Below are 21,707 nucleotides of genomic sequence, written 5' to 3' on the forward strand. Positions count from 1 at the left end.
TTTCTGGGCAGGTGCAAAGGCCTGGGGAGCTGCAAAGACAGAAATGAAGGTGCAACAGAAACCTGAGAAACCACTGGGATTTCTCAGTAGCTGAGTGAGGATGTTCTGAAACCATTCTGGATTCTGATTTACACACCCAGCTCTTTCTTTGGCCATAAGAGGACTTGTGTGGACTCACCCAGGTGTGTCGCCCTCACCCCAGCCACCAAAAACCCCTCCCACTCCTCAAACTTAATCCAGACTGACACCTTTAGGGCCTCAAAAAGAACAGCAGGAGCTGCCAGGGACAGACTGTGACTTTATTCTGTCTTTCAATATAGCAAATGGCATCTTCTCTACTATCACTGCAAAAATACTTTGCCTGGGTTAAAATAGTATGTATATACTGTACAAAGACATAAGTTTAATATCTCTTCCTATAAGTACATTTATACACATAAAACAGCATAAATTAGAAAAGGGACAAACGGGTATATAAAATTCTGGTTACATACAAATCTGATTAAATTAGCATTTACACTGTGGTTCTAACATAAGAGTTTGTTAAATAGAGCCATGTGCATACAGTACATTGACACCCCACCCAGACACAAATTAAAACAGGAGCTAACAGGGCCAGGTGTTCACTTACTCGGAGGAAAAAGTGTGGCCCGCCTTAATTTATATTTTTTTCTCATCTCGGGGACTCACAGATCTGTTCTTCGAAACTCCTGGCTTTTCCAAAGCACCTCCCAGCAGCTGTGCTAAGCGTGGAAGTTTTGCTTCTCCTCATGACCTCTTCGCCTTACCCGGCTGACCTCCACGGCACAAGATTATCTACCAAAATCAAAACAGAAGTGCCTTACTTTTCCCAGCACCAGGGAGTGCTTCCAGTTGGTTTTACTCACAAGGGAGGAGCAGGGGGAGGGATGTCCCGCAGTGTTTTACTTTCCATTCAAAGGCAGATTGGTCAGAGGTTTATTTATTTGCTCTCCCCCTCCCCAAATTTACAGTCCTGGGAACAGGAACCATCTGGCTCGGTGATAAGTGTGGCTGGGGCTGAGCAGAGCCAGGCTTTGGGGAGTGCAGCTCCTGGAGGTGAAGTGCATTTGCCTCACTCACACAGTGCTCCCAAAAAGCTCAGCTCTGGTGTGGCTGGAGGGAAAGGTTTGTGCTGGGCATCCCTGCATCACTCCAGGGTCTCCAGATGGATCCCAGAGTTAAACTCCAGCATGTTAGACAGGAAGGGAAAGCCCAGCCTAAACACCAGCAAAGCTTCTGAGTGAGAGAGTAAAGCAGGAGCAGAGAAGAACAGGCAGCAGCAGGACCCTGATTCACCTCCCATCAGCTACTCCTGCCACAGAGACCGTGGGTAAAATGTGCCCCTGCTCCTGGATGAGGCGTGGGCAGCCCTGGCACAGATCTGCCCCAGCTCTAGCCTTGTCAGACCTGACCTGGAAGGGATGTGAACCCCACAGCTCCTGCTGCAGAGGGTCTCTGCCAGCTCCTCCTCCCAGGTCAGTCTCTCCACGAACTGCAGGACCATCACTGGCCAGGTTTCCAGAAACAAGCACTGACACTGGATGGCACAATTCCCAAGGGACCTCAGATAATGTACTGATAAGCTGGGCTTAATCCTGCAAGCTCCAGCTGCCCAAAATGCCGATCTGAGCTACAAGGGCAGGAGCCAGGTTCTGCCAAATTCCCTCATCTCCTATGGAACATAGTTGCAAATAGAGTCTCACTGGAAAGTCTGTGGCCTTTCCTCTGCTACAATCCAGCAGTTAAAAAATAATCACTTAAAATAATTAAGTGTCCATATCCATGCAACAGAATGAGGGAAACACCATTCAGCAAACAGCCAGGAAGAATCTGGGCCAATATGAGTTCCACAGAGCCAGAGATGTATCTGCAACCTGGTTTCTTGTATCAAGATCTGTGGTCTGGAGCAGCAGAGGGGTGTGTGGACCATATGATAGGGCACTGATTTCTACCCTGTTGTAGACAGATCCCATGTATTTTTTCCCTCCTACAGGAGGGAGCAGCAGCAGCAGCAGCCTCCTTTGGCAGCACAGGAAACTGCCCAAACTGTTTTGGGCAGCCAAAAACTGATAGGAAAGAGATGGCTTTTAAATATGATGGAGTATCAGTGAGGGGAAGCTGCCTTTGAAGAGCTGATTGCAGTCCCACTTGACTTAATGAAATGGCTCTCCTGATAAAACCTTCACCTCTGGGCCCTTCAGCCAAATGCAGGATGCATCACCTATGCCTGGAAAGCACTGACCAATCTGCTGGAAGAAATCATCCTTCCTACTGAGTCCCAGAAGTTTTGGGAAGATCCTCTGCTTGCACTCCCAGTTGCACACAGGCTGTGCTGCTTGCAGAATCCTGTAGGATTTTTTTCCCCCAAACCTCACAACACTACCCCAAAACTGCAGTGCCCTGCCTGGCCCAAAACACACCCCAGGAGCTCCCAGCACCACTGGAAACCTCATTCCCTGCTACACCCACATAACAGGGGTGGCTGCTCGGGCAGGTGACCAGAAAACAGCCTGAATTGCCACAGTTTTGCAGTCAGAGCTGGATTTGTTCTTCCCACCCTGTAAAATCCCCTGATCCTGCAGGGTGAGGGTTCTACAGCCTCCTCCCTGCACATCCAGCACAGCACCCATGGCTTCAGCCCCCTGTCCCCCTCAGTAACACCTGAGTCCTTCCTGCCCCAGATCAGCAGTGATTTGGGAGTGCTTAATCCACCCCAACCATGCAGGAATTGCCACTGAACTGGTTTAACCTCCTTCTGCAATCCTGGCACCAGCAGCAGCAACATCCATGTTCCCTCTTGTGAGGCCACTTTTTACGAGTCCTCCTTGGGCTCCTCATCTCTGATCTGTCCCTCCTTCCACTTAATGAACAGGCAGTGTCTGATAGGTTTTATGTCAGGCTGAAGCTGGTTTTCCTCAGTCTTTAACAGCTGAGCCTCTGAAATCTTGCTTGAGGTCAAGGGAAGACAAGAGGTTTCAAAATGGGGAGAAACTGTGGGGTTTGAGCACTGCTGTTTCTCCAGAACCATGTCTGAGTTCAAAGCCAAACCGTGGGCTGCGGGTGAATATTCCATTTTGTCACAAGTTTTGAGGTTTTTAAAAGTCTTTTTGTTGCAAACTGGAAAACAAACAAAACCCTTCCCATGTTTCCGCAAAGCTGAACGCTGTCAAAACATTTTTGTTGGATAAGGTCAGGTTTTCTCTCCCTCCTTCTCTGCACAGGAGTGACCGATGCCTGAAACCCCCTTCACTGAGACTGGAGATCTCAAGTGCTGAGAAAACAGCCAAGTTCAGTGAAATCCAGAGCATCCAAACATCCTGAGTGCTCCCACTGTGAGGGGCAAACCCCAAACCCAAGAGTGGAGCCTTTATCTGGAAGCTCCATTTGCTCCCTGTCATCAAGGAGTATTTTTGGAAAGCACCTTCCCTTCCCACACCACCTCCTCCCTAACAATACACGTGTCACTGCTCTGTCAGGTTAATGACAGGATTTGGAGGGATCAAAGTTCATTTCATAAAGCACCTGCTGTGGTACAGCAGGGGTTTGGGGCTGCTTTCATCCAGCACAGTTCCAGCAGGAAGCCTCATTCAGGAGCAGCGTGATTCCTGCCTGCTGGCATTTGTTTGTCCCCAAACCACGAGTTCAAGAGCAGGTTTAGCAGAAGGAAACAAAGGATTTCTCTCTGTCCCTGCTGCTCCTTCCAGGGGCCTGGGCCATCACCTTCTTCATGGGCACACAGAGGGAGACATTTTAAATATCCTTCTTGAGTTATGGAGTTGGACAACTGGGAAATTCCTGCTCCCAGTTTGCAGCATGGAAAGCTGCAGGTAAGGAAAGAAATAATCTGAGGGTTGTGTGAGTTGAGCTGGGTTTAGGTGGTGCTGGCTCAAAGAGAGTCATGAGCCAACCTCCCTTTATCTAAGTAACACTTTGCCTCAGCTCAGAGGAAGGTGCCTCACAGAGGTCAGCTCAGCACATGGAACGAATCCTGGGTAAGGTTTGTACTTCCTCCTTTTCAGGCAAAACTCCAACAGCAGGATATGTAAAAATGAAGTAAGGAATTCCAAAAGCCTGCCAAGGCTGCAACCTGAAATCCATTACAATACTCTGCTGCATTATGGCTATGAAGACACCACTGATTACAACCAGATCATAGCACAGAGCAACATTTGTCCAATTAGGGGTCAGATAATTAATAAGCGTGGAATAGGAAAAGGAGCCAGAAAGACACTGCCAGGCTGAAGTTAGATTGAAAAATCTAGTAGCTCCTTCCAATGGGAACTGAGAAAGTGCCACATAAAAATCATAAAATGGTTTAAAACTCTTGTTATTCCTTTCATCTTTGTACTTGGAAAAGGAGTTTCCTTCTCAGTTACCTTGGAAATGAAGAGACTGCTGAGGTTCAGGTATGTTCCAGTTGCATTCCATGAACTAACACAACTGACTGAAAATGCAACGGAGTATTAAGTTTTTATTTCTAAATTGTTCCAATTAAAACTATTCCTGGTAATATCAGAAATCTGCTTAAGGCACAAAGGTTAGATCTGGATCTGAGCACCATTCAGCAGGTTTATTCAGATCTATCTCTGCTTAGGTTTGATCATTTTTGCCCCATCCCCAGCTGCTGTTTAGTGGGGCTGTCATTTTCCTGGCACTGTCCCTAGAACCCATTCAGTTATTTTAGGCTTCACAGTGAGCTAGGACAAGGAGGGGGCAATGGAATCTCTTCTGGGAGAGGTTACTATTTCCTTCTTAGCCTGAGGGCTGCACTGCAGGTTTAAGGGTCCCGAATGCTCACAGGAGGGAACTCATTCTCATCATCCAGACAGACTGGTCCAGTTGCAAACTCGTGCTCTGGGATAACCTCCCCCCGCAGGGCTCCGCCATCCTCCGAGTAACCTGGCCAGGGGAAAACACAAAACCACACAAAGTGTTACTGCAGGAAGGGATGGAAGCAGGCTGCAAACAAGCAGCAGACACTGTTACCACCTTTTTAGCAATGAGCTGCTTCCTCTGGCTTCATGAACTGAGGAAGAGAAAGGTGTCTCCATGGACACTAAGGATTATGGAGGAACTACATGGTCAGCTCCCGTGGCAGCAGCTTTCCCCCTGCTGCCATGAACCTAAGCACCAATTTCAGAGTAAGACCTGCATTTGTATGTGCATCTTACACCTGGGAGTATAATGACAGTCACCCAGTCCTTTTCTGCAGCAGTTTAGTGGAAGGTGCACCAGCTTCAGAGACTCTGAGGCAATCTCACCACAAAAACAGTGAGCCCTGACTTCTACACCCATGGTTACAGCTCCTGGAAACCATCTGGCAGCAGGTGCTGTCTGCCAAAGAGTGGTTCCTGCTCTGCCATGGGCCTGTCTGTGGCACAGCCTGGCACAGGGAGCAGAGCTGGCAGAGCAAAAAACTTGTGCCCTGTTTTTGTGGCTAGGGATGTACCAGGTGAGCTCCACAGTCCTGCTGCCCCAATGTGCAGCGCACATTTGGGGATCCTGGATGAATCCTTGGAATGTGGGACACTTTCCACTTTGCCCCAGGTGTTTTTCTGCCCAAGGAAGGGCAGATGTGGTGCTTACCTGGCATGGTTGAAGTTGAAGGCACTGTACTTTGTCTAGCTACAGTTGCTGCATAAGATTGAGGTACTGGAGGCTGAAGGTTGTTTTCTTTGTTCTCCTCCATCTTTCCTGAGCCAAGCAGACTAATTGTACGGATCAAGAGAGGGGACAACAGTTAGTTTTGATCCCAGCTGTTCCTCCCCAGCTCCTGCTAAGACAAGCCCATGCATCCACATCTCCTTGAAGCACATCACCCATTCCCATCACTGCATGCAGCAGCCCCAGCAGTGCTGTGGACAGGGGAGCATTGTGCTCCACAAGGAAAGCAGGGGGTGAAGAAGGAGATAGGGAAAGCACCACTTCGGCTGGAGGACAATGCTGGCATGGGAACAGAAGGGAACAGACTGACCACAAAAGCTTTAGGTTACAAAGACAAACAGCGTTTCTAATCACAGAGGGGGCTCCGAAGGGCTTCCAACAGGAGCAGACTAGATGGGAAAAGCAGCCCTGGCTAGTTTAGGACGGAGTTTGAGCGGAGATATCGTATGATGTAATGTAACTCATGACCCAAGGGCCCTTTTCAGCCCTCTGATGCTCAGAGGAGCCCACATGACAAGGCTGGGGGCTGTGGGCGGCGCGCGCTGGACAGCGCAGCTTTGAAGTGCCTTTGTTTTGTGGCTTTTCCAAAGGCTGCTGGCACTTTCCTGGCTGGCAGCCACCTCCCGGCCTGGAGCACATGTTACATCTCACCCCACCCCAAAGGCTTCACATCTGGAGCCAAGCAGCCCAGATGTGTGCGGGGGGGTGGGGTGGGGGGTTATGTGCTTAATGGGATTTGCATATGGACTGAGCAGCGGCGGGGAGGCTCTATTTTCACAGAATCCCAGAATGATTTTGGTTGGAAAAGACCTCTGAGATCACTGAGCACAACGTTTGACTGATCACCACCAGCTTGTCACCCAGACCAGAGCACTGAGGGACACATCCAGTCATTCCCTGAACAACTCCAAGAATGGTGACCCCCACCATCTCCCTGGGCAGCCCTTCCAATGCTTAACAACCCTTCCCATGAAGAAATTCCTCTGCTTTGGCACTGGGTTTTTGTTCACGGAAGCTCATGGTGTCACTCCACACCATCCTACCCCCAGCCAGCTCTCCAGCACCCACTCCAATCTGGAGAAGGTGCTCTGCTCTCCTGCCACCATGGTGGTCAGAGCTCTGCTGCTGGGGGCATGTCCTAAAGCACAGCTGCCTAGTTTAAGCTGGGATGTCCCACAGCTGCCAAGGCATCTGAGATCTCCCTGGTTTCTCCTGCAAGAAGCCCTGTGTCCCTGCCTGCTGATGTGCTTTCCAGCCACATATGTCAGATCAGGTAGCTCCTGACAAACTCAGTTCTAAATTTCTTGTTCCTACAGCTCCATTTTGTGCTGTCAGGTGAGATGTTTTAAAACACCAGCCTCTGTATGAGGTGTGAGTGGAGGCAGTTACCTGTGATTTTTAATTAAGACACACTCCCCTCCATCCTGCGGGTCCAGGTTATAGATGTAGAGATGTCCATCCGATGTCGTCACCAACAGCCGAGGCAGCTTCTGAATCCTGCTAGGAAAAGCATCCTGAGGCCAAAACACTCACACACACAGACACAGCAGCACCCACACCACGTTCTCTGCAGGCAGAGGAATGAGATAAGGCTGGCCTGGCCCAGGGGGCAGAGGCCAGTAGGGTCAGTACATACGTGGAGAGGGCACAGATGTTCCTCTGGCCGGAGATGTTCAGCCGGACGGTGGCAAAGGCTCGGTCCTGGCTCATCATACCCGACACCTGGGCAGGGAGGTAGTTGGTAGCAGCCTGGAACATCTTTCCCATGTAACCACTCCAAGTTGGAGGCTCCTCTGGCCGGCTGAGGGGGTCACAAAACAGCATCAGTAGGGTTACCATGATCAGCGTGACAGAACATCAGGAACAGACTTGATCCCACGCGGGTGAAGGGCTTTTGGAGCACCTGTACATTGTGCACCAGCCTGGCAGGAGAAGCCAGAGAGACCTGGAGGGCCTGACAGCAGGGGTGCAGTGTGTGGCTTTTCCAAGGAGTGAGCCCCTCAGGACACACTTTGCAGCTGGTATTGCTCATGGAGAGTATGTGGTGAGGACATGGAGAGTGGCTGTGCAAACACAGACCTTTGAAGCAGAGACAGCCCTGGGGCAGGCAGGTTCAGCCAGGCTAATCCCTCACCTGTCTGTGAGATGCTCCAGTTTGAAGATGTGCACAGTCTCCGTGTTGCTGGAAGCACAGAGGAACTGGGAATCCATGCTGAACACCAGGGAGCTGATGTTCACATACCTAGAGCCAAACAAGGACAGCACTGGTCACTCCACAGCAATCATTCAAGGGGAACTGCCAGGTCTGGCTCACAGAGGAGTGGATGGGCAGGAAGGAGACCCAACCATGGTGAGGATCACCCTGCACAGCTGCTGCTGAGCCTGTGGGCTCACTGATGAGCAATTCCCTAATCCCTTTGCTCAGCAGGGCTGGGAGTAGCCTCAAGCTAGTGACAACCAGCCAGAGACGTGGAAATGTCCTTGCTCACAGAGCTGCCTGTGGAGAGAACATCTGTGCCAGCCTCACTGCAGCTTCTGGTGCTGCAGAGACCAGGGAGGATATCCAAAGTGCTGAACAGTGGGATACAAACAGCATCTCCTGCACAGGTTCAGCAAGAATGAGGTCCCTGATAATTTTGGGGACTTCATTATTTCAAAGAAGAAAAAAGAAAGGACAGAGTAAGTGGAGTGACTCCATGTGTGTTCCCTGCCATCGCCCTGTTCTGTGACACACTGAAGGGAATCAATGAGCTGGGCACAGCCTGGCACAGTGACATTTTGAGCTGATACGTTTGCTCTTGTTTTCCTTCTGCAAAAGATGCCAAAGCCACCAGGATCTGACGTTGCCCTGTGTCCCTGTGTTTACATTTCGGCTCCGGGAGCCCTCCTGTCACTGCCAGAAGAATGAACTGACCTTTTCATCCCTCGCCGGAATTCATAGAGTTTTTGCCCCCCAGGAATGGAAAATACACGAATGACTGTGCCCTGCAAAAAATGCAAATGGAAATATCAAGTGGGAACAGGCCAAGGAGCCTGAGCCCTTTCCCTGACACACCCAGGAAACTCAGGACATGCAAAGGCTCCTCCTGTTTGCCAGCTGGGCTCAATCTGATCCTGATACACTGACCAGTCAGCAGCCCTTCGGCGCTGGCTGTGTTTAAGGGGCAGCTCAGGGGTGCTGATGCAGCCCTGGGCAGAGGGAGGGTACTTGCAGCCACACTCACTTTTTCAGAAGCACTGGCCAACTTGGAGCCAGTGGAGTTGAAGGCGAGAGCGGCCAGAGGCCCATCATGGGCAGGAATGGTGCAGGCTGTTTTCTGTAAGGCACAAGGGAACATGAGCGCAAAGGGACACGCTGCTCCTCGCACTGTGTGAGGGCAGGGCGTTCCTGCCTCGCACCCTATCCACACCTGCTGATATGGACTCACAGGATCGTCCTGTGCTGATGGTATTCTGTCAACATCCTCAGCAGTTTATCTCTGCCCTGCCTTGAGCTCATTCCCCACCTGTCACGGCCACTGTGATTACAGAAAGCTCACCTCAGGACAGAGAACCTCAGCTCCCCACCTCCCCAGGGTTCAGGACTGTGTGTGGCCCTTCTCTACCAGGATGAGAGCTGGCTTCTCTGCAATTCTCTGTGCTGCACAGCAAGTCCTGCTGCAGTGACACCACCCTGGTACCTGCAGGAAGCCCCAGCCCTTGCAGCACCTCTTGCAGCAGCAGCATTTTCCCTGTGCTCTGCTCCTCCCCTGCTGCAGATCCTCAGCTCTTGCTGCACGTACAGAGCCACCAGCCTTATGTAACCCAAAGCCCTGGCATAAACAGCAGATAATCATGACCCTGCATCCAGCCAGTGACAGATTTCCTAAGGGGACTCTGGACACTCTGCCCTCCCTGTGACTTTGGGTCTAGCATCCCTTCCAGCCCATGGTGTGGCAAAGTGGCTGCTCCAGGTCCTGTACTGTGCCTGGAGCAGCTCCAATGCCCCTGACCCACGCTGGTCAGATCATTCCCATGGGATACACTGCTGACGCTCCCACAGCAACCCCAGTGTCAGCCTGGCAGTGGCCCTGGGGCTGCAGGGCAGTGGGTCACGTTTCCCTGAATATCCTGTGCTGGGAGATGCATGTCCTGATCTCAGAGCTATCCGCTCCAAGCAAGGGGGGTACGTCCAGATGTGCCTCCCAGGCAATTCCCTGCACTCCAGCTCGGTGAAGTGTATTTATTCATCCTTTCCAAGGGCCCCGTTGGCTTTGCTGTGGCTCTGTTTGTTTTCAGCCCCTGCCGGTATCCAAAGGCTGAGCTTCGCACTTACCAAAGTATTTCCGTCGTAAAGCGCGATCTCTCCGCTGGTTGCGCTGCCGGGATAAGCCAAGTAGGAGTTGGCGTGGTTGATGGAGAGAGCACACAGACCTGGCAGGGGAACAGGGACACGGCTGAGGCTGTGACTGAAGTGGGGGAGACAGCACGGGGCACGGCGGGGGGTTCAGGCTCTGGCTCATTCTGGGACTGCTCGGCCGGGGAGCGCTGGGAACACCTCGGCCGTGGGGACATCTGCTGGTGCGGGACAGAACGGCGGCTCTGCCCTGCCACCCTCCCCGGTCCCCCAGCACAAGGAACCCTGGGCTTTTCCCCTGCAGTATCTCCCTGGAGAAGGCAGGAATAGGTGCATGAAACAGCAAAGGAAACGTGGGTCTGAGGGCTGGCAGCACTCCTGTCCGGCCACGTCTGGACACGTCCAGATGTGCACAGGGTGTGGGTACCGGGTAGGAAGCTCAGAGGAGCAGCTCAGTGTGGGTGCAGCCTGGCTGAAGGCAATACCATTTCCTTCTGCTCTGAATGGAAAAGGGAAGCACAGAAAGACAAAGGAAATGCGCCAGCTGTGCAGGGAGTTTCCGGCCGACAAGGAAATTGAACACAGCGAAATTTTAAGCAACAGGGGGAATTCTTCCCCGTAAGAGCTACATGGTTTTGTGCCAACATGAGCACAAAGGGTCCCAAACGCTCCTTTCAAAGCAGGCAGGAATTACAGGATGAGACAGGGATGGATGGATACGTGTGTGAGTACATCCACCCGCCTGTCCCCCAGGTGACCTCGGAAAAGAGCATCTCTTCCTGCCTCTGGCTCCTGCTGCTGCCTGAGGATGCAGCCCGGTGAATCCTGTCACACACAAAACGTGCCTTGCTCGCTTCCTGCCCCACATCCGTGTGCTCGCAGCCCTCCCAAACCCACCTCAAGGCTCCAGCACGACCTGAGCTTCCTGACCCGCGGCGGGGGTCCCACCAAACCCCGGGAGCAGAGGAAGCCGTGGGGTTAAAGGCAGCAGGACTGCTGCAGGACAGCCACACACCACACGTAGAGCTGGGACGTGCAGTGCCGTGCAAGCCCCGTGTCAGGACACGGCCCTGGCCCCTGCCCAGCAGCAGCGGGGAAGGATCGGCCAGAGTTCTCGTTTTAGGTCATTGTTTATAACCAAACAAAGAGACCGAAGTGGAGCCAGGAGCTGCAGGATCAGCTAGAGGCCCCAGGGATCCTCTCCCCATCCATCCAGAGGCGTGCATGTCGTGCCAGGGATGGCGCACTGGGGAGGCACGAGGAGCACGGCAGCAGCAAAGTGTGGGAAATAAAAAGGCAATTAAAGAGGGAGGGACAGGAGGAAGGTAAAGAGCCCAGAGAATGGTGCTGTGATGAGCATCCTGCCTTCTCCTGATAGTGATCCCCCCGGCCCAGGCAGCACGGGGGGATCAGCACAGCCCTTTCAGAGAGGATCAGGGAAGGCTGGAGCTGAACAAAGCGAGCTCTGAGCGCCGGGGTGAGTCACCCGCTCCCTCTGCTCCTCTGGCCGGGAGAGGCGGCCGCAGGGAAGCCAGGCCAGGGGAAAACACAGATGTGAGTGTACTGGGCTGACCTCAGGGACACACAAAGAACAAGGATCAAAGCCCCACGGGCAGCCTTGGAAGATGCTCCTCTGCCCTCAGCAGCCCCCCAGCCGTGGTGAGGGTTGGTGCTTGCAGTGGTGGGCTCAGGAGGAGGCAGGCTGGCACCGCGCAGATGGCACCTCTGGGAGTGCCACGTCACAGGTGGCTACCGTGTCCAGGAAGCCTGGCCTTGCCCTCAGGCAGGCAGGTCCAGGCACATCCAGGGCTTGGGGGGAGCCACATGAGGTGGTTTCCAAAGCTGCAGTTGGTCCCCCAGGATGTGCCCCCACAGCACACGTCACCCCAAGCACCGTGACCTCCTTGCTTCAAATCCTGCCACCGATGTGAATCACATGAAAACAACTGTCTTGGACACCATGGGCATTTTCCTCTCCTACGTGGAGGAGGCTGGATCAGGAGCCAGGTGCTGGCCAGGAACAGCCAGAGATCTCACTGTGACTGGCCAGTGTGGCTGCAGCAAGTCCTGGTCCTGCCTATGCTGGTGTCACTGTGCCCAGGGAACACACTTTAGGGGGGGTTGCACATTTTCCATGTGCTCCTACATCCCCACTCCCAAACAAGTTGCACAAAGAGCAGTGAGGCTGGACTGCCCTGACCTACTGGACACACTGTACTTGGGGTCAAGCTTGGGACCAGATGGCCCAGGGCCAAGAGGGGCACTGCATTTGTCACTCGGCTCATTTCAATGACAGCTGCTACAGTAAAACGGGTTTAAAACACTAAGTCCATACGAAGCCTGTGATCCCAGTCCTGCCCTGGCTGATTGCTGCTGCTCTTAAACCATGACCTGATCCTCCAGCCCCTCTGCAGAACAGCTCCAGGCCTGGGTATCCCTGCCCATCCTGCTGCTGGGCCTTCCCAGGAAGGTTTTAAAAAACTTTAATTATATTTACAGCATTTAGCATGTTTAATCCACACAGAAAGCCCATCTGGTGAGACCCAAAGTAGGTCAGGGGAGCTGCTGGAAGAGCATCCCTTGAAAGCCCTGAGGCCAAGCGTGAGCACATCAGCAACTTCCCAAGCACCCAGCCATGAAAGGATGCTGTGCTGAGCAGGACAGCACAGCAACGCGGGCACCCGGCCAAGCTTCTCTCTGCTGCTAAAAATAGCTCCTCTCCCAGCAGCAGGAAAGCCGGATTCACCCTGTGCCACACACACAGGATCTGTGCTGCAGCCACCTGCCCTGCCCCTTGGGTTTGCAGCCTGCATGGAATAATATCAGGTGGCAGCTCCTGGGAACTCCCTGGCAGGGACTGGTGCTGTGCCTGGCTGTGTGCTCTGTCCCCAGCGATCACTTTGGGAGGTGGAAAAGTCAGGAATAGTCAGACCCTTCTGCCTATCTCTGCTCTCCTCTGATGCATCTGCTCTGCACAGAACAGGGGTTTGCTCCAGGCTGGGCAGGGTTTTGCTCGGGACAGAGCTGGGTCACAGCATCAGGCCTGACAGAGGTCAAGGAGAGTTTGGACAATTCTCTGGGCAGAGCTGAATTGTTGGGACGGTTCTGTGCAGGGTAAGGAGCTGGATTCAGTGATCCTTGCAGGTCCCTTCCAACTCAGTTTATCCTGTGATTCTCCCAAGCCTGCCTGACTGCCTCCATGCATTTCTGACTTGCCAGTGCTGGATTAGTATGCACAGGCCACAGGCTGGTTCAAATTCTAACACAATGCTGGGGCTCTACAAAGCTCCCTCTCACACAGTTCTCCCATGCTCACCTGTTGTGTTGGGAGGTGTATCCAGAATAGTCTTCAAAAGCTTCATATCCTTGATGTTATGGATGTAAATGGACTCTTCCAGGCAGACCACCAGCCTCTGAAAGGACACAGGGCACATGAACAGAACTTCACCAGCAGTGCCTCTGGCTGCTGCTCCCACACTTCTCAAACCCAAACTTTTGCTGTCTGACAGACTCAACAGGAATTTCCCACACACTGAAATGTAACAGAATCGTGATCTCTTCTGCTTCTCCATCCCCTCTCACATTTGGGTTTGTAGGACTCCTGTTTTGAGAGTTCTTGCATCTGGTCTTGCTTTAGAGAGAAGACAAAACATCAGGTCTTCTCTGCTCCCCTACATCTTCCACATCCCCAGGAACAGGAGGACCCACCAGGGTTACAACCCACCACAGGCCTTGACTGCCATCTATCCCTATCCCAACTTTTCTTTGCAGTTTAAAACAAATTACTTTTTGATCCAAAGACCTGGCAGCAGAGAGGCTGCAATCCTGCTTGTCAATGTGCCTCCAGATGGGAATACAGGCCCTTTGCCCTGATTTCTTCCTGATTTGGAGACAACATGGTGGTGCTGGGTCTGCCACTGCTGCTAAACTTAATGAATCTTAACACATTAATGTTTCTTTTACCATTTGGTGTCAGCAGGGAAGACTCTGCTTTATGTGCCCTGCAGATCTGCATGAACACAGAGCTGAGATACATTTGTTCAGGGACAGTCACCCTTGCACCATCTTGGCTGAGGGGCTGGGAATTCCCAAGTTCAGGTGCTAGTACCTCTTCTGCAGACCCTGCCAGGAACATCCACCCAGCCACGAGGGGGCAAGGCAGAAAGGCAAAGGCAAGCCTGATGCTGTAACCTTTGCCCTGGGCCACTATCTCTGTGGCCACTCAGCTTTGTGTCTCAGCTTGGTCCAGATCCCTACGTGTCACCACGGAGGCTTTTTTTGGGACCAGGCTTTGGGTCTGGCTGAAGGGCTGAGCCCTGCAAGTCCAGCAAGTGCACAGCTTCACCTCCCTTAGTGCCAAGAGTCCAGAAGGACTAAAAACATCCCAATAAAAGCCTAAGCCCAGACCCCATCCATCCTGAAGTTGGAGCACCCGAATCCATGTCCAGGAAGCCTCCACCTCTTCAGAAATGAGGCCACTTATTTAGTATCTAAATGTGGAGCTTAGTCACTAACTTCAAACACCCACATTAAAAATCTCTGCCTTGCTCCACCATTACTCTCAGATCAAACTCTTTCCCACTTCTATTCCTGCTAACCACAGCATCTGGGGCTGTGTCAGAGCCATTTTGCATTTCCAGGAAGACTTTGTCTTTTCTACAGTAAGAGCCATCCACTTGCAAGCAGAGGAATATTTATACAGCTGATTTGGGCAAAGCCACCATGTGCTTTCCCAGAACGGGCTGCTCTTGATGTCCAGGTGAAGGGAGGTTTCCAGATGATGGCAAAGCAACAGCCAGAGATGCTAGCACCCACAGGGACAAAATCCAGGAAAGCTTGGGGGGTGAAGAGGCAGAGGAGGTCTGGACAAGCTCAGCAGGAACTGGAGGGGGCTGGTTCACCCCTCCTGGCCTCCATGCAGCCCTGTGGCCATGTGAGGGTCAGTGGGATGGGGTTTATCCTCACTGTGCACACAGACAAGAGCCTCAGAGAAGGTGCTGTGATTGCTACACAGGGTCAAGGCACTGCTAATTGTCCAAAATGTTACTGCTCACCAGCTTATTCTGTAGTTTGAATGGATCAGGTCAGATAACTGAGCTGCATTTGGGGGCTGAAATGGGTTTGGACACAGCCAGAGAAACACCTCAAACCTCTCCAAAGAGCTCAGCAGGGTTTCAGCAGTGAATGAAAACCCAGCAGTCCCAGAGCACAGCTTGATTCCCCACTTTGAGACAAATCAGAATTCATCTTCATACACTTCAGAGTTATCATGGAGCCTGGAACTAAGAATTCCCACAACAACAACTGAAGGATTTGCCTGTTTGCACAATGAGGACTTTTTCACAGAGAGATCAGATTGAAACATGCACCTTTTGTTTGAGACCTGATCTTGGTTAATTTGTCACCATCTTCCTAAGTTAATGCTTTGTCTGGGATTTGTCCTCCTGTGAACTTCCAATGGACTGCAGCTTTCCTACAGAAGCTCAGGCAAGAATTCAAGTGTCACATGCAGAATCTGATGGCCACCAGTTTAAATCCTGAATGTACACTGAAAAAATGATTTCTCTTCACCCTACTCAAAGTGGGAAGGTTTAGATGGGACTTGAGGAAAAATTTCTTTGTGGAAAGGGTTATTAAGCATTGAACAGGCTGTTCAAGGCAGTGCTGAGGTCACCATCACAGGAGGGATTTTAAAAATGTAGGGATGTGGCACTTTGGAGCAGGGTTTAGAAGTGGCTTTGTCAGTTCTGGGGAATGGTTGGACTTGATGCTCTTATTGGTCTTTTCCAACTTAAATAACTTCATGATTCTGTGTTTCTAAACATCTGTAGCATCTTCAAAGCCCTCCAGGTGTGCCCATGGCACAGCCAGAGGATGAGCTCAGCCCAGGATTTGAACCCCAGCTCATAATGCAGCCAAGAAATGTGGATGCAAGGCTGGGACTGTGCATCACCTTCAGGCAGCTCCAGAGCAGCACATGTGGAGTAGCCTGAACTTATTTTATTCATACCAATCTCCTACAGCTGCTCAGCAGAACCTCCCAGTTTATTTTTACACATACATCTATCTGCAATTCAAAGAAGTCTCTCCTTTGCCAGTTTCACTGTAAGCTTAAGTGAAAAAATCAATTTAGGACAGATTTAATTGTAGTACAATTGTCCTGGTCAAAGACAACTTTACTGGAAGCTCAGCCTAGACAGCCTCACTGCAGGTCTCACTGTTGCTAACTGAGGAGAGGCTGATTATATACAATTACCCAGACTGCTTATTTCTTCATTGTAAAATGTCCTCTGCTTCTAAGGGCATATACTTGGAAAATAATTATGGACAAAAAGAAAAGATGACTTAAAATCCTCCAGAAGAGCTCAGGCTGCATGAGGCTGTGTCACATCAGAAAATAACACTCTAAAAGTCTAAAAGCCTCACTGTAAAGTGGCCTGAGTGGGTTTTATACCTTTAAAGGTATTACAAGGCTGCTAGCAGTACTTGGAAAGCAGCTTTTTGCCTTATCCACAGAGTTCAAGTTACTCTTGGGTTTTTGTGACCAACTTTGAAGGTCTCATTTGCAACCAAGATGGCAGAGGTGAAGTCAGGATGTGGAATCGAAGGGAAGGAGGAACATGAAAAGGTGTTTTTTTGGCAGAGCTGTGTCCTGAACAGGCAAGAAGGCAGACAACAAAAAGCCTTCGTGTAAGTGCCACCAAAACAAAGCCTTGGCTTAATTTTCCTGAAGGAAAGAGAGGTGGCAGGTGATACCACAGCCCTGCAGCTCCTGTCACAGACCTCTCCTGTGGGGCTGGAAGGACAGCAGAGGCACCCACCCCTCCAATCCCACTCACAGCCACCCTGCAAACCTCCCCAGGCTGCTCCCAGCTGGAAAGGCAAAAGCAGCAAAGAGCCAGAGTGGGATAACTCTGGATAACCCCTCTCACCTGCCGGTTCAGCCGGATGGACAGGATTTTACTGGAATAGCTGTAGTTGCAGATCTCTGTCCCTTTCTTGAAGTGGTAGACATTCATTTGCTGTGGCTTGGTATGGCTGACCACAACCACAAGGCTGCTGGAGAACAGACGCTCCACGATGTAAACATCTGGGATTTCATCTGGGCACACATGGAGAGCAAAGCAGAGCCCTCAGCTTGGTCTGACTGCAGCAGCAAGACTCAGCTCAAGAGGGGATTGGGTTGGGACCCTCTGTGCTAAGGTGCTCAACATAATTTTTGTGGAAAAATTTCTCATTCCTGGCACAAAGCAACTAGGTCAGAGCAGGAAGGGGTTAAAGAACCTTCCCCTGAAGGCAGAAATTAAGCCAGTTCTCTTTGACAGTGCTGCTGTGCCTCTCTCTCCTGGGCATGGCCCAGCTGAAGCTAATGCTCAGGCCCTCCAGCTGCACTAGCTCCTTGGGAAAGGGAATATAAAGGGGGGAGCGCCCTTGCTTTATTCAGGGAGTTTCCTGTGGGGTTTGTTGTGGGAAGGCAGGAGCTGATGGTGTCTTCTGTGTGGTGCCTGGTTTCTCCCAGCCTCCCTGGGGAAGCAAACAGTGGCTGCTGTGTCTTGCAGTGCCTGCGTTTGGGATGGCTCCTGCTGTGTTGACAAGGCACCAGTGCAATGGTCCTGGTGGCTCTGCCACCAAAATCCCCAGGGATTGCAATTTCCAGTGTGCCCAGCCCTGACTGATGCTCAGTTTTGGGTGGCCTGTGTTGGAGGAACAAAGGTTGCCCCATGGCTGTCATGTGGGACTGGTTGTGCCTTAGCCCATCACCCTGAGTGTGTCACCAGCAGGGACCTGTTTCCCTCTGCCTGACTCTGGGAAAGGAGCCTGGACTCTGCTGCAGATGAGGCAGCTGTGTCTGATTGCTGAGACTCCTTCTGCAGCCACTAAAGAACATATCCAGCTGGGAAGTGTTATCTTCAGTGCATCTCATCTGAAGCACTTCTGGCCTGCAGCAGCCTGGAATCCCTGCTCCATGAGGCCAGGATTGTTTTGGGCTCTTCAGTGTGTGTTGCATGCTGCTGTGAGCACAGCTAAGAGCTGCAGGCCTGCTGGGAATGACCTTCGTTACATGGAAAACCTGTTAAAAACATCTTGCTTGTAAATACCACACTGGATTAAAAGCCTGGGAGTTATCCAGCAGCTGTGCTGGAAGCCTGCAGGCTGCTGCCCATGTACCTGAAACATTCTAGTGGGGAACTGCCTCTGAATGCTGGGCTGCAGCACAAACTGCTGCTGTCAGGATGACAGCAGAGGAAAAGAAGCTGGAGTCTAACAAAGGTGAAGGGCTCCCACAAATTTAAGGTACTGCTGGTCACTATTCCTCCCCAGGGTAACAGGACACTTACTGCTTTCATGGACCTGGTCCAGTTGTTCCACAGAACTTAAGGAGAAAAGTCTGTATCCAGTTGTGGTTCCAATTGCCAGGGAGCTGCAAAGACAAAGCAAAACCCTTCTGGTTCAGGGCTGAAGCCCTCCAGGTGACAGCAAGGGTCCCTGCAGGGATGGTGTACTGTTTTTGACTGGGATGGGAAATTTTTGCTCATATTAGCTTGTATGGGGGTGTCTTTCAGCTTTGTGCTGAACACAGGTTTGATAACCTAGGGATGTTTTTGTTATTGCTGAGCCGTGCTTGTACAGTCAAGGCTTTTTCTGCTCCTCATTCTTCCAGTGAGGAGGCTGGGGGGTGGGGCACAAGGAGCTGGGAAGGGGACACAGCCAGGACAGCTGACCCCAGGGACATCCCAGGCCATCCAGTGTTGGGCTCAGGGGATGAAGAAGGAAGAAGGGGAGGACATTTGGAGTGCTGGCCTTTGTTCTCCCTGTTGTGTGATGCAGCCCTGCTGTCCCGGAGATGGCTGAGCCCCTGCCTGCCATGGGAAGTGGGAAATGAATTCCTTGTTCTGCTTTGCTTGCATGTGTGGCTTTTGCTTTAATTATTAAACTGCCTTTATCTCAGTCTGTACATTTTCTCACTTTTACCCTTTTGGTTCTCTTTCCACCCGACTGAGCAAGGAGCTGGCTGGGGTTAAACCCTGACACAGAGGAAGAGTAGTTCCACAGTGGTCTGTGAAGGCAAAACTTCAGTGTCCAACCTAGATAATACAGAGTGACAAACTCAGGAATCCAGTTTTCCATCTGAGGCTGTTGCAGCCTACAGAAGGCAAGTATCCCTCTGAGAGAGCAAACTCATCCTCTCCTATGTTCCTGTGGCTACTGGAGGAGCCAATAGGTACAGCTCTACGTGGGAGGATGCAGGCAGGACCCGTGGGACACAGAAGGGGCTGCTTCCTCAGCCGGGGGCTGATCCACCTGTACTGACACAGTGACTTAACTGGGATGTGGAAGCTTTGCTCTCACTGTTTAGAGTAGTGGGCAGAGTCTTGTCAAGTGCTGTCTCTGCCCAGTTCTGATGTAGCAAGCAGCAAGATCTAGGTCTTAAACTAACAGCCAGCCCATAATAGCAATGCACAGGTTTGTACCGGTGCCGGTGGATCAGCAGGTTCACGTCAGCAGCACATCCACATCCCTCAAAGCGCCCTTTGTTCGGGCACACCAATGCAAAGCAGGGCTACAAAGGAAATGGCATTTCCAGGTGTGAGTGAGGCTGATATCTCTGATTGTTATCTCGATCCTCACGACCTGGGCCGATCCTGGGCTCCGGCTGCCACATCTGTGTGTGGCTCGCTGCTTCGGGAGGTTTTGGTTATCCCGCCTGGGAACGGTTCTTAAACTGGAGCAGGTAAACCACAGGTTAGCGAGAGAGCGAGGCTGAGAGGCTGCGAGGAACGCGGGTGTCCTCCCGAGCTGGGGCGGTGCTCTGGCACGGGCTGCTCGCCCACAGCCTCCGGGGGGGGGGGGGGTTTGGTGGCCCGGGGCAACGCCGCCACCTCCCAAGTGGCCACGTACCTCTCCGCAGACAAAGGCCTGGGAGAGCGCCGCTGTCCCGACCATGCCCGAGCTGCGGGGGAGGCGAAGCCCGGCGCTCGCTCCGAATTCCGCCTCGCCCGGGCTCGCAGAGCCCCCGCCGCGGCCTCGGTGGGTGGTGTCACGGGCAGGGGCCGGAGGAGCTGCGGTGGGGATGGAGCACCCCGAGCACGGCCCGTGTGTGCGCGCGGTGAAGGGGATTCCACCGGGGCCATCCCTGAGGGGACCTGTCGCGCTCCGGGGGCGCCGGGACCCGTCCCGCTCCGGGCCGCGGGACCGGACCAACCCCGCCCGGCGCGGCCCGGCCGCCGTCGCCCCCCGCCCCGCGGCGGCCGCCCCGCTTACGTGCAGTCCTGGTTGTAGGAGAAGCAGCTGAGCGCCGCGGGCGCCCCCGGGGCCTCGGCCGCGGCCTCCATGGAGCGGGCGCGGCGCCTCGGCCGCTGCGGCCCCCGCGCCCGCCCCGGCCCCGCTCCTCCGCCGCACGGGCGGTGCCGCCGCCCATTGGCTCGCTAGGCGTTGATGGACGCGCGGAGTGACCTGTCGGGCGAGGAGCGGGCGGGACGGGCCCGCCCCCGGAGTGGCGGAACCGCGTCCCATTGGCCGGCGGTGCGGAACAGCTGCGCGTGGCCACGTGGTGATGTTGTGGTTGCATCAGACGGGCGCGGGCAGATGTTGGGGAGCGCGGCGGCAGCGGTGCTGCGGGGGGGACGCGGCGACAAGGGCTGCTGGAGGGGCCGGGGGTGGCCTTAGGGAAGGCGTGAGCGAGGGGCTGGGGCGGGGAAAGGTGATGGTGACACCGTGGTGACACCGCTGACCGAAAAACAAGTCAGTCCGCCTCTCCACTTCCTTGGCTAAACAGTGCTTCGGAGAGTTGTTTTTCCCTCTTTACAGCGTTGACACCCTAAACCTAACGGCATTTGTGCATCATTCGTGTGCTTAACATCGCTGCTGTCAAATCTACCGGGGAAAACACAAAGGAAAACAAACCTCCGAGCCAGGCACTAAATGACAAATATTCCAGGAGCCAGTGCAATGACATTACCAGTGCACAGAAACGCCGGGGCAGAGCCTGCAAACCCCCTAATTAGATGAGTAAGCCTCATGTGAGCGCTGAAGTCACTGGCCCTGGATCACTTGACGTGCACCACAGGACTTTTGGAAAAAGAGCCACATGCAATACCATCTCCGTGAGACAGATTCCATGTGGACACGTGTATGTGCCTGGATTAATCCCCCTCTGCAGCACAGGGGCCTTGGAGTGCCCATAACGTTCCCCTACGAAGAAGTTTGAAGACTGTAGCAGTGAAGAGGATTGATTTTGGGAAGGAAGTAGGAAAACACGCATCTTCAAAACACCATTTTGGAGGGAGGTGGATGGTGGATCATTCCTAGCAGTCAAAGCACATGAGTGACACTTCAGGGGAATAATTTTAGAAGATATCATGTTTTGGGGGAAAAACATGTTTTCCAAGGGGCCTAGTGGGAAGTTCTAATAAAATCCAAATGTGAAATACAAAAGCTGTTTTTGTATGTCCTGAAACTGTCCCTGTGGATCAGCATAGTTTGATTTTGAAACAGGGATGTCAGACAGGAAGTGGAGTTGTGGAGCAGGAAAAAATTCAAAAACAAAACAAAGTCCTCCAACAACAACGACAACAACAACAACAAAACAACCAAATAGTAACAACACCAAAAAAACCCAAAACAACAACAACAACAAAAAATAAAACAAAACAAGGAGACAGTGCCTTGTGTTTAAAAAAAAAAA

General features: G+C 52.4%; 1 protein-coding gene across 2 annotated transcripts; it reads right to left on the reverse strand.

The window, feature by feature from the left end:
* Positions 1-285: 285 nt before the first annotated feature.
* On the reverse strand, positions 286-20,411 carry WIPI1 (WD repeat domain, phosphoinositide interacting 1). 2 transcript variants are annotated; one of them, XM_062505967.1, is made up of 13 exons: positions 20,285-20,411; positions 18,361-18,443; positions 16,954-17,123; positions 13,338-13,434; positions 10,001-10,098; positions 8,910-9,002; positions 8,600-8,670; positions 7,820-7,927; positions 7,322-7,486; positions 7,075-7,182; positions 5,608-5,729; positions 4,820-4,920; positions 286-816 (listed from the first exon to the last, which is right to left on the reverse strand). In XM_062505967.1, the coding sequence occupies exons 1-13, from the start codon at positions 20,353-20,355 to the stop codon at positions 769-771; spliced, it is 1,335 nt and encodes a 444-aa protein (XP_062361951.1). In that variant the 5' UTR covers positions 20,356-20,411; the 3' UTR covers positions 286-768. The 2 variants fall into 2 exon arrangements, with proteins under 2 accessions (XP_062361951.1, XP_062361953.1); XM_062505969.1 differs by lacking the exon at positions 20,285-20,411 and adding an exon at positions 19,922-19,989.
* Between the last annotated feature and the right edge of the window lie 1,296 nt (positions 20,412-21,707).

The sequence above is a fragment of the Cinclus cinclus genome, chromosome 20 (assembly GCF_963662255.1).
Source record: "Cinclus cinclus chromosome 20, bCinCin1.1, whole genome shotgun sequence".
NCBI classification, from domain to species: Eukaryota; Metazoa; Chordata; class Aves; order Passeriformes; family Cinclidae; genus Cinclus; species Cinclus cinclus.

Bases quoted from the DNA above. Each gene is read 5' to 3' on its own strand.
- WIPI1 (XM_062505967.1), bottom strand. From the start codon at position 20,355: ATGGAGGCCGCGGCCGAGGCCCCGGGGGCGCCCGCGGCGCTCAGCTGC. The intron at 7,928-8,599 runs GTCAGTTCATTC...GTTTGGCTCTAG, and splicing joins TTCCGGCGAGGGATGAAAAG to GTATGTGAACATCAGCTCCC. The intron at 4,921-5,607 runs GTAAGCACCACA...TCCCCTGGCCAG, and splicing joins TTCAACTTCAACCATGCCAG to GTTACTCGGAGGATGGCGGA.